The sequence below is a fragment of the Pyrenophora tritici-repentis genome, chromosome 8 (genome assembly GCF_003171515.1).
Source record: "Pyrenophora tritici-repentis strain M4 chromosome 8, whole genome shotgun sequence".
NCBI lineage: Eukaryota > Fungi > Ascomycota > Dothideomycetes > Pleosporales > Pleosporaceae > Pyrenophora > Pyrenophora tritici-repentis.
In genome coordinates this window covers 863,656-878,896 of record NC_089397.1, presented here as the reverse complement: position 1 = coordinate 878,896, position 15,241 = coordinate 863,656, and the positions used below count along the sequence as shown (strand labels likewise).

Sequence of the window (15,241 nt, the reverse complement as noted above, 5' to 3'; positions counted from 1 at the left end):
TTCACTGGAATTTGCTTCCATTGGTTCTTCTGGCGCGGCATTTTCTTCCACCATATCAGGGGCGCTCTCTGCAGGAACTTCCGGTTCTGCTTCGGTTGTAGCAGGTTCAGATGTGGATGCCGGGTCTTCGGTTGGCACTGCAGGTGATTCGGACATGGTTGGCTCTTGAGTAATATCTGATTCTGTATCAAGCACCAATGTAGCTACAACTTCTTCAGATGGCTGTGTACTCTTGTCTTCTTCAGTCACATGCTGCTCTTCTTCTGGCACGATTTCTGGTTCAACTGTGTCGTCGGCCGTGGTTGTTAGTGCCTGTTCAACCTCGTCGGTGACAGCTGGGGTATCCTCAGAAGTCTGTAAGGCTGCCCCAGATTCTGTGACACGGATTGGCTCTGGGTGAAGTTCGGTTTCCTGCTCTTGCTCCATAGGTGGATCTAGGTCTGCAGTAGATGCGTCGTTAACGGCTGATGACGCTGCAACCTCGTCGGGAATAGTCTCTAAGCTGTCGCCGTGTTGTGAAGATGCAGATGTGGGCATTTCCGCTGACTTGGTAATCGTACCCTCGGTCTCCACTTCAGAAGCGGGTTGCACCGACTGCTCCCCGGACATTGCTTCTGCGGCTGATGGCTCCTCTTGCAATAGGGCTCCAGGCGCGTCGGCAGCCAGGTCTTCCGAGTTGACCGGCACGTTGTCAGGTGGATCAGCCGGTTCCACCGGTTTCTGTGACTTTTTGCTTTTCTTCTTCGCCATTATCGCGACTGCGACAGTTTTTGTTTATGGCGCAGACAGCGTCAGGAACACGGGAAAATTGCGCTTCGAACAGTGTCCGTCTCGCGATAGACCGCAATAGTCGCAAGGATGAGGCTAGGCGCCTGCTAACGTGGCATAACGTCAAAAAAACTTGTCAATGAACAACGGGCTCGCGCATAAACAGTATATAAGGATGCTGCAGTGTGAAGGATGGAAGAGGATAGTACGAGTTGCAAACGCTCTCCCGTCCAATTGCAGATCAGCAGGGTGTTGCCAGCTCATCGTATAAATCTGAGCGGCCTAATTTACGAGCCCTACGTAGACGATGTCTTCAGCCATTGTTTGCGCCTCCACGTGCCCAAGAACTACAAGTGTGTGCTTTGCATCCAAATTTCCTTTTGGTGCAACGACAAAATCCATTATTAGCCGACTACTGGGACATGTAATGGAACACGACCAATGTCGATAATGATTGACTGCGCGCAAACAGCCCAACAACGCGATATGCATGTAATGACGGCGCTGGAGCTCGAAAAATGAACTCTATGCAGGAGAGACAGGGTGAGCACTGTGGTACACTGCAGTTGGCCAGGTTAGCTGCATATCAGCCTCGATGTGAAGGCGCTACGGCGGAGACTAGCTGCAGCGGTGTGTGTGTGAAGTGCATGGAGGGAGATGCGTTGGCAACACGGCGACTTGGTACATTGTTGCCCCACCTGCGTTAGCGCGCTTCGCCCCGACCTGCTCTTTCCGCCTGCGACGCGACCTTGAATTGCTCCAGCAACTCTAGCAGTCACGCGACTTTGCTGCTCCAACCAGTCTAGCACCGAGAATGTCATTGTGCAGCAGAGACTGCTTCGGATCCTCCACTTCGGGCGCTCATGGCTAAGTTGCGCGCCCCGCGGAAGAAGCCGCTCGTGTTCTCATCCGACGAGTCTGATGGACGTGAATCACTTTCACCGCCTCCCGAGCGCTCCAGGAGGGGTGGCACCCTAACCGCCACCTCTACTGGGCCGCGGGTAACAGACAGGGCCACCCGATCCCAAGCACAAGCACGTGCAGTCTCTCCCAAACCGTCCAAAGCTGCTACTACCAAAAAGTCTCCAACCAAAAAGGCCCCCGCCAAATCACCCGCCAAGTCAAAGCCGATATACAAGCCCATTACCTCGTTCTTTAGCAATGTGCCCCGCTCGCAGTCGACACAGCCTACACCCAGCCCCGAGAAGTATGCCGCTTCTATTGAGGACGTAGACGACATTCTCGATTCCGACGACGACAATGTCCGCCCAACCAAGTCTTCGAATCCTCTCCCCGTACGTAAGAGGCCGATCGCTGCGACTGCGCCAACCGGCCATGGCAGCAGCGCAATAAGTAGGCAGAAGTTTCTACGAACAGCCACCGGAGCCCGTAGCACACCGCCGTTATCGTCCCAACCGGCGCAGCAGCAGGAAGTAGTGGACAGACGGCCATGGACTGAAAAGTATGGCCCAGAATCGCTCGATGAGCTCGCTGTACACAAGAGGAAGGTGGCGGATGTGCGGACATGGCTTAGCGACGTCTTTAACGGGAAAGCACGCAAGAGATTGCTGCTTCTCAAAGGCCCTGCTGGCAGTGGCAAAACCACCACCATATCTCTACTCTCCAAGGAGTTGGGCATAGAAATGCAGGAATGGAAAAACCCCACTGGCTCCATGTCGACATCCGACAGCTTCGTATCTGTTACTGCACAGTTTGAGGATTTCGTGGCAAGGACTGGCACCTTTGGTAGCCTGGCCTTTGACGAGCCAGTACCCACGGCTCAAACAGCTTCTCCCAGCAGTCAAGTGGGTAGGCAGAAACAGTTGGTTCTAGTAGAGGAGTTTCCGAATACATTTACACGTACTTCTTCGGCCGTCCAGTCTTTTCGCTCTTCCGTCCTGAACTACCTTGCTGCCAACACGCAATCAGCCACTGCTTTCTTCTCATCCCAGGTCAATCCCGAGCAGGCAGTGACTCCAATTGTTATGATCATTTCAGAGACTCTGTTGTCCACCAATACAGCAGCAGCTGACAGCTTCACCGCGCATCGGCTGTTGGGGCCTGATATTCTCACCCATGCTGGGGTTTCTGTCATTGAGTTCAATCCAATCGCACCCACATATATGACGAAGGCCTTGGATACGATAATCGTCAAAGAGGCTCGGAAGTCCGGACGTAAGAAGACGTTGGGCCCGCAGGCCATCCAGCGTCTTGCGGAGCTTGGAGACATCCGAAGCGCGGTATCTTCACTTGAGTTCTTGTGTCTCCGAGGCGATGACGCCGAGGGCTGGGGCGCAAATGTCAACTTCTCGAAGAAAAAAGCACTGAAAGACACTCCGATGACCAAGATTGAGCGGGAATCGCTCGAGATGGTCACACAACGTGAAAGCACTTTGGGCATTTTTCATTCGGTGGGACGAGTCGTCTACAACAAGCGACTAACAGAAAACCATAACGAGCCCATTGCACACCCACCCAACTGGTTTCCTGAAAAGAGAAGACCGAAGGTTTCGGAAGTCAATGTTGACACACTCATCAATGAGTTGGGGACCGACACCCAGACTTTTGTTGCTGCTTTGCACGAGAACTATGTTCTGTCATGCGGGGGTGCAGATAGCGAGGAGACCATGGATTCTATCGAGGGATGCATCGACGCTCTATCTGACGCTGATTTACTCTCACCAGACCGGTTTGGCGCCGGAGCTGGTCGCCGAAACCTCCAGGGAACGAGTGCGGACAACTTGCGCCAAGACGAGATGTGCTTCCAGACGGGCGTGCGTGGACTTTTGTTCAATCTGCCACACCCCGTGAAGCGTGTCGCACCACCCCCTGGCATCATGGGTATCAAAGCGAAAGGACAAGGGGTGAACACTGGTGCGGCCAAGGGCAATGCATTTGTCATGTACTACCCGGCATCGCTACGAATTTGGAAGCAACAAGAAGAGATTGGAGGCCTTTTGGATATGTGGGTGTCACGTGCGCAAAGCAGCGAGCTTTTCTCAACCACTCTACGCGCAGCGAAAGCAACGACTGCAGGCGGAGGTGTGCACATGTGGAAAAGAAGCGCCCCGACATCACAGCCGGCATCGACACAGGATTCTAAATATACCGAGGATGATGCATCGCCTTCGATTCTCCTAGGAAGTGGCGGCTCAGCTCGCTACGAGATGCTCCTCGAACGCCTCCCTTATCTGACCATCATCCTACGCAAGTTACGCACATCATCATCTTCTTCCACAGCAGCCACGGTCCGCGAGATCCAAAAGATCACATCTTTCACTGGGAATGCTATCCAGGGTGCCGAGGAAGAGGACGATGGAGAAGACGACGTTGGTCCCGGTGAACAAGATCAATGGACCACGGATAAACCGGGTGTAGAAACACCAAGGAAGAAAAGACGGATCAAGTTTGAGACAAAAGAGCAGGAGCCTGAATCGGCGATATCCGGTCTAGTTGACAAGGGCGCCAGTCTTGTTTTGAGCGATGATGATATAGAGGATTGATGTGCCAATGAGGTGTTTGGTTTGTGTTGAGTGCAACGGTGCTTAAAAAGTAGCTGTTTAATATACACCAATGATGTTTTTAATTTACATGTGTTTATTTAGAACAACAGCAATGTGCTTGGGTGATGAATAATCGTGTAATCCATGAGTGTGTCATGATTTGAAAAGTAGGCAGCACTGCACATATTTCAGGCTCTCCGCCTATGGATCTTTATCCCTTGATCTAGTTTATCTCGTCTCTGGTGCTTTGGACCCGACATGGATGTAGTCTGTCATGTAGTATCGACTTTTCTCCACATCATGTGATCCTGACACTGCCATGGATCATAGTGAGCTTATTTCCAGGGGCACTGATTGCTGCTGCCAGGCAGTGCTATGGTGCTACTCCTTCTACAGAAAGAGGTGAAGATAGGTTCTTGTCCGTATCGATGAAGTGCCGGGACTACAATATGTTGAATGAGTAAAGCTTGGCAACTGGCTATTGGTGCATGTGATGAGTAATAGAGATTATGGAGCGATTCTATGACGGCAACCTAGCGTAAATCGTATGTTTATGAATACGAGAAGTTGTGGGCTATACAGCACAATTGAGCTATTCAAATCACATATGATCCAGTTGAAACAATGGATGACGTCGAGAAGGCTGAGCACTACAGTTTATGGTAAAAATAGAACTTATTATTATTTACAGCCACAATACCTATATGCAAGGAGATTATGCCCAGAGAACGATACCGTGAACTAGTTCTATCATTATCTTTGCCATGCAGCCGCGTCCTAAAGTGCCGCCGCTAGAGCATCGATGTTCCTTGTAGGTCTCCACAAATAGAACAAGTACATATTGGAAAGACTCGTCATCACAGCAACATCACCATGGGAACATTTCACAATAGATGATAGAAGGTGAATGCATGGTGGATAAAGAATGTGACATTGACCATCTACATAAGAAAAAGATGGCATAAAAGTCCATGTTTGGTTGAAAAATGGTATCGGACAAGAATAGAAAAGTGGTCATAACTCGTTACTGTCGCGTCTTTTGTGACGCACACACCATCAACAGCGCGATTACAAAGTTGCGTAGATTTTTCCGGTGCTGCTCAGACCTTGGCCGTTGGCGTTGATCAGAAGCTTCTGGTCGGTAGCAGGGGCAGCCATGAAGTAAGCGTAACGCTCGATCCAGTCCTGTCCATCCATCCATGGAAGAACCTCCTTGAGGAACTGGTCGGCGTTGCCCTCAGTGACGCCGAACTCGGTGACCCAGACGGGCTTGTTGAAGGTTTGGTGGAATTTGATGAGGTAGTTCTTGAAGTCTTCGGCTTTGTCCCAGGCATAGTAGTGGGCTACGACAAAGTCGATTTGGCAGCCGTTGCAGCTGGAGACGAAGTTCTTGAGCCAGTTGATGCCCTTGTTGGGCTCGTTGCCACTGGTGACGGCAGGAGAGCCGAGGCGGAGTCCTTGGGAGGCGAGGGGTTGGATGAATGCCTTCCACGCGGCCACGGCAGTTCCCACGTCCATGTTGGTGCCTCCGCCGCCAACCTGGTCTGGTTCGTTGAAGCCCAGGATGTGCGAGACCTTGTAGTTCTTGCGAGCGTTGGCGATGTTGTTGAACCAAGTCTCAGTGCACCACTGCTGGTTGGAGTGAAGCAGAGGAACAAATTCGAGGTCGATGGGTTGACCATCAATGACTGCCTCCCAGTTGTACATCCAGCCAAGCTTGGAGGTGGCATCAAAAGCGTGAGTGTACTGGGAACCGGGAACGCCGTTGTGGTTTTTGGGGAAGGCAAGACCACGCTTGTTTCCGCCGCGAGGTTGAAGAGGGGATGCCTCAATGATGGTGGAAAGGCCAGCTAGGGCCATGAAGAAGGTAGTGGTAAGCATTTTGAATGATTGAAGCACCAAAGAATGAAGGAATGTGGGTTGCTAAAGAGCGTGATATGACAAAAATGGTCAAAGGAGAGACTTGGTGCTGATGCTATTCACTGTTGGAGCGGCAGCATTACTTATAATGAAGACGAAATTACAAGGCGCATTTCTTCGCAGAACCTAAGGCCTTGGGGCCCACAACAGGGTGCAGGACAGCGCATGGCGTCGTCCTCTCGGCCTTGACTTACTACTACGTTTCAACCAAGACTGTTGCCAACACAAAAAAACGCACGGTCATTAGGAAATGGATCGTCTTCCCCGTCTCCCGGTCTGACGGCGCCGGCTGTAGGGTTAGACTATTCGTCAATCGAAGAGCCAAGCACATTGTGGAAATTAGATGTCCTAGGGCTGTCGAATAACATTGCTCAAGGAGAGTTGTCGGTCGCCGAGCCGGCGGGGCCAGGTTGAGTTGTGCGGCATAGCCACGACGAAGACTTGACGTCGTGTTGCACTCTGAGAAGGCCGTTGGGGGCATCTAACGCGCGATCCATGTCTAGGTCGGGTGCCTGCGCAGGAACAAGTTCTGATTTTTGTGGAGGGTCAAGGTTGACGTTCACGTTCTGGACTCGCAGGTTGCCCTCAAGCGGGAGACTAAGCAGATCAGAGCAAAGCGCCAACCGACAAAAACAACGTCCCGCTGCTGATCTGCTTCATTTTGAACCAAAAGACTCACATCCAACCAACGACGTCTTGTCGTGTGCGGTCATCGGGACCCCATCACTGGAGCCGCCTAACCTACATCCCGCGAGCGGATCTCCAAGCTTGTGCCTCGTTCCTGCAGCACCCGCCCTTGAACGAGGCAATCACACCCTTACTTTTGCGATAATTTCTTTGGACTTTAGTTTATCATGTAATCAATCACCTTTTACGTCCGAATCCCAGCTCTGATCCCTGGCATCCCATCCGGGCCGCGGGCTTCCGGCGGCCATCAGGTACGGGTGCCGAGCCCTACGGCGAGTCAAGAGGAGACGTGGAGCACGACTCGGTTGATCTTTCAGCTTCACGTGGTGGCGTTCCCAACACGGCAGATGCTTCCTTGCTCCCTTTAGCCAGGCTTGTGAACGCTCTTGTGGATCATGCTGCTCCGTCTAAGGGAGGACGAGACCTTCTAGCTACCCGCCGGTGAATCCCGAGGTTTCTAGGCAATTCCGCGGTAGGCCGAAGCCTGGTGTGGTCGCGACTCTTAAACTTGCATCTTGGGGTGAGAATGCTTTCCGTACAATCACAGAGAGAGTGTTCGTCAGCGTTCCTACACCGGAACTTTGCCGAACCCTGTGCAAACCCTGTACAAACCCCGGGCCGCTGCACGCAGAAAAAAAGTATTTTTTCCTTGCTCAAAAATCTTGCCCTCACGGGAAGTAGCAGACCTGTCTGCTCCCTAGGAATCTTATCGGTCGGGTGCCGAATACCACCGGGAACTAGTTACGATAAGACCACAGAAAATCTGGGACCTAAGGTTTCTCGAAGCGGGGTCTGGATTTTACCCCAAACGTTTGTGTAACTTTTGTGTACTATGGTAGACGAAACACCTGATCGTTCCTCCGCAAAACATAGTGAGACTACCCTGCGTTAGTTTACGCTTAGCTAGGCTTCTCGACAAACGTGGCCTCGCATCGTTGCTGGTCCGCGCAAGCGCGGAGTTTTGAGTACTGTTATCCATACGGAGAAGACCGAAAAGAAGAGCGCAACGTCAGGAGCAGCTTTTCAGTGGGCTATACAGTCATACTGCTCCACCGCAGTATGCAAATTTCTCGTGAGCAGTGGTGGGACTGAGATTAAGGCCATCTAGGTGATTCTGAGCGAGTATGTGGACTTTAGAGTTACTGTTGGACGGATGTAACATTCTACTATGACGCACAAGATCCAACTCAAAAATTTGACAGCGACAGGTAAGTAACATGTGATGATGGATAAGTCACGTGGTGGATCATTACAGAACATTGAACAGACCGACTTTTCTTACCTTCGATCTCGCTTCAAGGTACAGTAAGTCAGCTCGGGGTAGGCTGACCCGCAGAGATCCCACGCCCACAGTCGTTACGTAGCATACACCGAGGAGTGTGTCATCAAGATCTGCATTGCAGCAACATGATACAGTTGGCCCAGTGCCCGCGCATCTTGTTGTCAATCGTGTCATCTGCGCTCACTTCTGCCCCGAACCGTCAGGTCGTGTGTTTTTCGCAGGCAAGTGATGCGAGAACACGTCACAGCAGCCGACCACAAGGCTAGGAGGCAAGGCGGGTGCCATGAAGGGCACCCCAAGTCTTGCCACGAAAGCACTTAGATTCTCGGCTACCTTATCTCTCTGTATCCAGTCGCAGGTATGCAAGATGCTGTAGAGCGGTATTCCATCACCTCCAAACATGGGAATGTGACCCTCTGTGTGCTTCTTGTACGATGGCTGTGTTGAGCTTACGTAAGCGGTGAATTGCCCCGCGGCGAGGACAGTTGGGAACGAGAGTAGCACCTGGGTGACATAAAATACTGGAAAGTGGGGGTAAGCACCTAATAGACGTGTCTGGCGACTACAGTGGCCATTTTACACTAGTATGTCCAGTATTTTATGACACCCAGGTGGTAGCACCACCATGTTCGCTTGAAGCTAGCCACGCAGAAATTTCACATGATAGAGGCTGGTGAGGATTTCATATACGTCTGGTACGATCAAATGATTCGAGGTACAACACCATTGTATGGGTGTACTTGGACGACATAACCCATTTTAGAGATGCGACCCTGGGAAGCACATCATTCACCGTGATGTGATTTTAGGATGTAAAATGGCAGCTTGTTTTTGATGAGTAGAAAGGGTATATATTTAGGTAGATCTAAAAGACAAATGCCGCAGTCAGCTAGTACCTCATTGTTTTAATATTAACCGCGGTGGACGTCAGCAGCATAGAGATAAGGAACGAGATTTTAAGAGAAAAAGGGAGCCCATGACATGCCACATCGCTGTTTTTGAGCACGAGCATCAGTCAGACAACAAAATCATGCCAAGGTTGTACGCATTTTTTCAATCGCTGGTAGTTTGAAAAAGAGAAAGGGACGCCACAACATACAATGCATTTTCGTGGATTTTTTGAACTTTTAGAAAAGGGAACAAGAGACGACCACATACAATGTTGACAAGCTGTATTTAAGAAACAAAAGTACATGTTCCTCCTCCAAATCTTTTTTGACGTAGTTTTTAGACATATTGGTAATTGTGGAGTGTAAGAAGGTAAGTATCGCAGATAACACGAAATTTTATATGCACCCACTGCTCCACTTCACGCTAGGTGTGAAGTAGCTACTCAGAAACGAACAGCAATCATTTTGCGTATCTTCCTAGAATTTGCTGCCAACCTAGAGCTTTCCCTCTCTCTTTTCCATATAACCTCATGCTGGAAACACCGACATAGAGCGTGTACTGTTGGATTTCAATCCCACTTAACTGTCATGAACTTTCCTCTTCTAAAGGTTAAAAAGTTATACAGTGCCTTCATCAGGACCAGCGCGGTCGAACATGTACGGTGTTGAAGTCAATTTTTCGAAAACCTGCAAGAACCCACTTTTTTCTCCAGCCTCAACGGTCTCTTGCCAACCTTTCTATTATTTTAAAAATAGGTAGGAGATAAGCGATCTCCTCATGTACTGTTTTTCACAAAGCTTTTTGAGAATGTACGGAGGTGGTGGAAAAGAGAAGGGAACATGTATCGATCAGGAAGAAAGTGTACATATGCGGGCCGGCGGTCCATCGTTCTCACTGTCGAGTAATTTGAGTGTCTTTCTGTATTTTTAAAAGGACGGCACAGTGCTCCTCTCCATTCGTCGTCGTCAGACGTTATTTTTGTAAAATAGTGCGCCGGCCTTGCTCGTACATCGCAAAGAAGCTCTGTGGTTTTCGTAAAAATGGGAACGTCACAACCACCACATCGTAGAACATTGCTTTTGTTTTTGGAAACAACGGGAAAATTTAAGATACTATAAACCTAGAAGCCCGGAGGAGAGAAGAAGAGTTTATATACACAACACCACTTGGTCTGTGCGAGCGACCGGACATGGACTGGTTGCGAGTTCATTTCAATAAAATTTCTGGAATATTAGTCGCCAACATCGCGAGATCGTCTCGGAAACTTTTCTCGGCCATAAGTCATGAATTGATTGCGTTTTGATTTTAGAAAAGATGAAAATATCCACAACCCAAGAAAGTGTTTTAGAGACATGATAGAAGCATACGCACCCATCCGGGTCACGGGGCAGTTTTTGGTAAAAAAAGGAAGAGCGGGAACACACACCATATGGTTGACGTGTACAGGCTTTTAAGTTTTTAAGTAATCTTCTTGGTGGGAAGAAGGAGGCCGGCCATGTAGGAGTTGAAGTGGGAGTTTATATACAGTAAGCCAAGCGTTTACTGGCTTTGACCGCATCTGATAGGTGTTAGAAGTTTTTAAAAGCAGTGTTTTAAGAGGCAGCAAGAATAGCGGAGAGAGCCATATAACTAGGACAACGAGTTTTGTGGAAAATAGCGGAGATGAGAGGAGTAAGGACGCCCAAGACCATGTGTTACCAGTCGTGAAAGTTTATTTATAGAAGCAGAAAAGAGAGAGAGGCACCACCATCAGGTCGGCTGCCTAGAATTTCTAATAAGAGGAACAAATCGTCCAACACCACGGTCTGGTACGCCACATTTTTATTTGGTAGAAGTGGAAGGAGAGAGATAGCCACCACCATGCGCTGTGATTGTGTGCTTTTCTAGTGAGAGGAACTACTCGGCCAAGAGTATAGCCTGATTTTCAAGTTGATTTTCTTATAGAAGCGGAAGAAGAGAGCAACATACCACCATTTGCTTTACTTCTGGGGGTTTCAAAAGAGCCAGCAACGCTCCCCCCCCACGTCCACAAAGGAATCGTTCTTTTAGAAAGTAGAAATAGAAAGTAGTAAAATAAAGAGAAGGAAAGGAAGAATCCTACACCGACGAAATTTTATACACGTAGGCAGGAGGCTACGCCTAATATGGCCGCCTCATTCGGAAGTTTCCATGAGTTTGAATGCGGCGTGTTTTTTTTCTCTTAGATGAAGAGTTGTAGAAACCGTTTTCGCCCAATATAGAAGGCATCTGGTTCTTGTTTTGAACGTCTGAAGTTACAACCACAAAAGTAGCGACCTCCCACATGATCATACATGCGGTGCTTTTTAGAGTATAGAAAATTATTTTTCAGGAACCTCTTTCATGAAGGCGGAGTGAGTGCTTTTTGTTAAGAAGAGTAGACAAAGTCCCACTGCACATACAGTCTTGAAACTATCGGGTTTAGTAAAAGAGCGCACACGAACGCCCTCCCCACATCGTTTTGTGAGCCTTTTTTGGAAATACCGGATATGATAGAATAGTAGTTCTCAGTTTAGAAAGAACAGAGCTGGTACGTATACCACAACCCAGGACACAACAACTATACGGGCTTTGGTGCTTTTTTTACGCAAACAACATGAAGTGTCTATGCGTTGCTATTTTTTGGAAAAGAAGAGGGAAACAGCCATAACAAGAAGTGCCACATACTTGTATTCAGAAAGGGTAGGTTTTAGACAAGAGAAAGAGAGAGGTTTCATCATTGCGGAGGATTGGGATTTCTTTTAGAAAGAGACCTAGAAGCAGGTATCCACACATCACCTGCTTTTTGGTCAGTTTTGAGAAAAGGTAGAGAGTATTTGGTGAGATAAGGAAACAAGGAGAGAAGAGGGACAGAGAGGAGATTTTATATGCCAGAAGACGGGGATCCGAAATGTACAGACAAAACATGTCATGTTCAAAAAGTGAATCAAATCACATTATGTACTCATGGAACCGTCACAATCTCATTTTTCCAAGCCCCGCAATCTTTTGATCGCAACCACACAAGATCCTCGGCACAAGAGTACCAAGTGAGGACAAACATCACATTCCCTTGCCCGAAAAATCCTCAAACGCCCCATCGCGCCGGGTATAATGCATCAAAGCACAGACTAACACTTGTCGCTCAAAAGTTCTTGGTCGGCGCTACCCCCTGGGGCGCTGGTTATGCTCGAGAGAGTTGAATTCTTGCGCATGAATATGGACAAATTTACCTTGCTTGGGATCGTAGATGGCAATCACAGAGAAAGTAGACCTCGCACGAGCTCCATAGACTTCGACAAGACCGATAATGTAGAAGACGCCACGCGGGAGCGGTGGTGGGGAGGGTTTGAAGGCTCTTTGGAATTCGGCTCGAAACCGGGAGAGATCGAGGGTCAATTTTTTGGGTTCTGGCAGAACGAAACCCAGGTCTTTTGGTGGGCCGTCAATGGGTGCGGAAGAAGTGGTTATGCTGGGTTGTTGACTATCTGTTGATGATGCAGAGGCCGGGTCTGGCGTTGTAGTTGTAGGTTGGCTGGCGGAAGACTGTGGATTGGCTGCTATCCGCTGGACTAGTTGCTGGACAGTGTCTGATTTTGACTCTTGGTGCCAACCCATGTAGACTTGAAAGCCTTTCCATAGACCTTTGACCTTGTTCGTCGTGTCGTTGTACAGAGCATCCGCAACTTCCTTGGGGTACATGAGTCTCTTTAAGCGATCGTGATGGCTGAAGTTGACCGGGCGTGTCGCTTTTCGCCATTCAAGATTCTCAGTCAGCTCTATGCCAGGTCGCTCGTACTCGACGGGCGGGCCGTCTGGGAACTTGAACTCGAGCCATGTTTTGCCTTTGCTGGTGTCGACTTTGCCTAGTTTCAGGATCCAGTTCGGATTCTTGGCCAATGTGCCGCGTAGTGTACTGACAAGGTCTCCTACTCAGTTGTCAGTCATTGCAGACTTCAGCAGCAGCGCATGCAGCTTACCGCGTATCTTCTCAAGCCTCGGGCGATCTGTTGCCAACTTTCTAAATTCCTGCCACTCTGGATCGGTGCCCTTGTAGAAGGTCTTCTTTTGCGGTCGCGAGAAACCAGTGGGTAGAAATAGTAGTGCTTCTTCCTCTTCCTCTTCCTCTTCCTCGTCCTCGTCCTCATCTACTTCTTGCCCAACTGTCGTCCACCCATCTTCTTCGGGACTGGCGGACGGCGATGGCTTCTTGTCCTTGGCTTCGATCTCTTTTATTTCAACTTCGACTTTGACACCGAGAGATTGGACAATCGCGAATGTTGCAGTGGCGAAAATGAAAGTACCGACTAGGCGTCTGGAGGGGGTTAGCATGCTGGAGTGCAAGGCGTGTGAGACAACTCACGACCTGCGGAAGAAAGGCTGCCGTATACGCACTCGGTGTATGATTATGCTCTCATGGCCATTGTGTGCAGCCGAATTGATTAAGCGCGAATACGGGACTCGAGTGAAGAGGGAGAAGTCCCGCCGCAGCACCAGTGGCTTCAACATGTGGCGGGCGCGGGCGTGAGCGCGGGCAACAGGCGAATGCTATGAGCGAGTCGGGGTGAGGATCAAGTGAAGAGACATGAAGGCTTGCTGTATTGTATATTGTATACAAACAGGTGGGGATTGGTTAGTTTGCTAGAAAACGATATGTCTACCTAATCGCCAGCCGGTGGTACGGCGAGGCTGCTGTTGCTGCAAGGACGGAGGTGTGAGAGCGCCAACTTCCGAGTTGGTCTCAGCTTCCGTCTGCATCATCGCCGCAGTTGGACGCTCCCCCAACGCCCATCATACCCGCCAACATGAAGCTATCCGGGGCCTTTGCCGCCTCATCGCTGTGCTGCGCAGTACTTGCAGCTCGACCCACCGTCACCCCAGAGACTGCGCGTCTCATCATCGCCCAACGCCTAGGTCTCTCGCGATTCCACGCGATCGAGCATGCCGACGCCGAGACGATTCGACATATCAACACGTATGGCGGTCCGCAGCAGAAGCTGTTCGGAACGGAAGACGACCATGTCTCCAGAGCACATTTGCTGGTATGGGCAGAGGACGTTGAGCAGGATGAGGCAACAGGTGGGCAGACGCCTCCAGGCTATCGCATCGCAGGCGTCACAGGCTAACTCGAGCTGGCAGTCATCATCAACGACGGGTCAGATCGCACACTCGACTTTGTCATTTCAGGCGCACCGTCGGCTTCCGACAATGACCGTTTGATCAAGGACTTTATCGCACAGGCCGAGACGCTGCCAGAATACCCAGACCCCCAGCAACGAACGTACAAGACCAACTTCGACATCCAGTCGGCCCTCCCCTCAAACTCAAAGGTAGCTGCCTACAATGGCTACCTCAACATGTGGCGCACAGACAAGAATGACAAGATGACGACTGAGGACATGGCCAACGTCCTCACCAACATCAAGCAGAAGGCGCAGGAGTCCGGCTTTGCTGTGACTGTCGTCATGATGCCGCGTGCAACCTCAAAGTCCAAGCGCACCGCCAACCCGTGGGGTACTTACAATATGCCCGCCAGGCAGGCCAACCGCCAGAACCCGGAGGCTGTCCTCTCTTCTATTCCGGTACCCGCCGCCACCTCCAAGACGCCCGACGAGAGCTTTCCCGTCATCGCCGCCGAGGCCGAGAACAAGAAGGGCCCAGTGCGCGGCATCCTTCCCACCTGCTTCATCTCCATGGCTGCTTGCCAGAGCAGGACACAAAACTGCTCCAGCCATGGCGAGTGCAAGCTTCTCCACAAGGGCCGCGGTTCTGGTAGCAATCAGGAGTCGGTTGACTGCTACGGCTGCGCCTGCTCGCCTACCATCCAGCACGTCGGAGAGGACAAGGGTATGGAGATCAAGAAGAAGGTCACGTACTGGGGAGGCCCGGCTTGCCAGAAGAAAGACATTTCGACCCAGTTCTGGCTCTTTGTTGGCAGCGGCGTCATTCTGGCTTTCCTGGTCTCTTCTGGCATTGGTATGCTTTACTCGATGGGTGCTGAGGAGCTACCCAGTGTCATCGGTGCTGGTGTCAGCGGCCCTACCAGGAAGTAGAAAGCGGAAAATTGAAGTCGACGCAGAACAAGAAGAAGCCCCAACCAAGGATGGGACGGGGGATTGAGGGTTGTATATCTGGTGTACTACAAACTTCATTTCGATTAGCAGAAGGGTGGTCATGTACTCTATGGGATAAT

The 15,241-nt window shown here is 50.2% G+C and overlaps 5 protein-coding genes across 5 annotated transcripts; 2 read left to right on the top strand and 3 right to left on the bottom strand.

Moving 5' to 3' along the window:
- Nucleotides 1–1,631: 1,631 nt before the first annotated feature.
- PtrM4_137880 (cell cycle checkpoint protein RAD17) lies at nucleotides 1,632–4,271 on the top strand (the record flags this gene model as incomplete). The annotated part of the gene is made up of 1 exon (XM_001938159.2): nucleotides 1,632–4,271. One exon carries the CDS (start codon nucleotides 1,632–1,634, stop codon nucleotides 4,269–4,271), a length of 2,640 nt encoding a protein of 879 aa, XP_001938194.2.
- A 1,068-nt stretch (nucleotides 4,272–5,339) lies between these two features.
- PtrM4_137870 (glycoside hydrolase family 128 protein) lies at nucleotides 5,340–6,152 on the bottom strand (the record flags this gene model as incomplete). The annotated part of the gene is made up of 1 exon (XM_001938160.1): nucleotides 5,340–6,152. The coding sequence occupies one exon, from the start codon at nucleotides 6,150–6,152 to the stop codon at nucleotides 5,340–5,342; it is 813 nt and encodes a 270-aa protein (XP_001938195.1).
- A 410-nt stretch (nucleotides 6,153–6,562) lies between these two features.
- On the bottom strand, nucleotides 6,563–6,851 carry PtrM4_137860 (uncharacterized protein; the record flags this gene model as incomplete). Its single annotated transcript, XM_066109358.1, has 2 exons — nucleotides 6,563–6,788; nucleotides 6,820–6,851. 2 exons carry the CDS (start codon nucleotides 6,849–6,851, stop codon nucleotides 6,563–6,565), a joined length of 258 nt encoding a protein of 85 aa, XP_065960280.1.
- A 5,362-nt stretch (nucleotides 6,852–12,213) lies between these two features.
- Nucleotides 12,214–12,750, bottom strand: PtrM4_137850 (uncharacterized protein; the record flags this gene model as incomplete). Its single annotated transcript, XM_066109357.1, has 1 exon — nucleotides 12,214–12,750. One exon carries the CDS (start codon nucleotides 12,748–12,750, stop codon nucleotides 12,214–12,216), a length of 537 nt encoding a protein of 178 aa, XP_065960279.1.
- A 1,103-nt stretch (nucleotides 12,751–13,853) lies between these two features.
- Nucleotides 13,854–15,101, top strand: PtrM4_137840 (DUF3844 multi-domain protein; the record flags this gene model as incomplete). Its single annotated transcript, XM_001938163.2, has 2 exons — nucleotides 13,854–14,127; nucleotides 14,188–15,101. 2 exons carry the CDS (start codon nucleotides 13,854–13,856, stop codon nucleotides 15,099–15,101), a joined length of 1,188 nt encoding a protein of 395 aa, XP_001938198.2.
- Nucleotides 15,102–15,241: the final 140 nt, after the last annotated feature.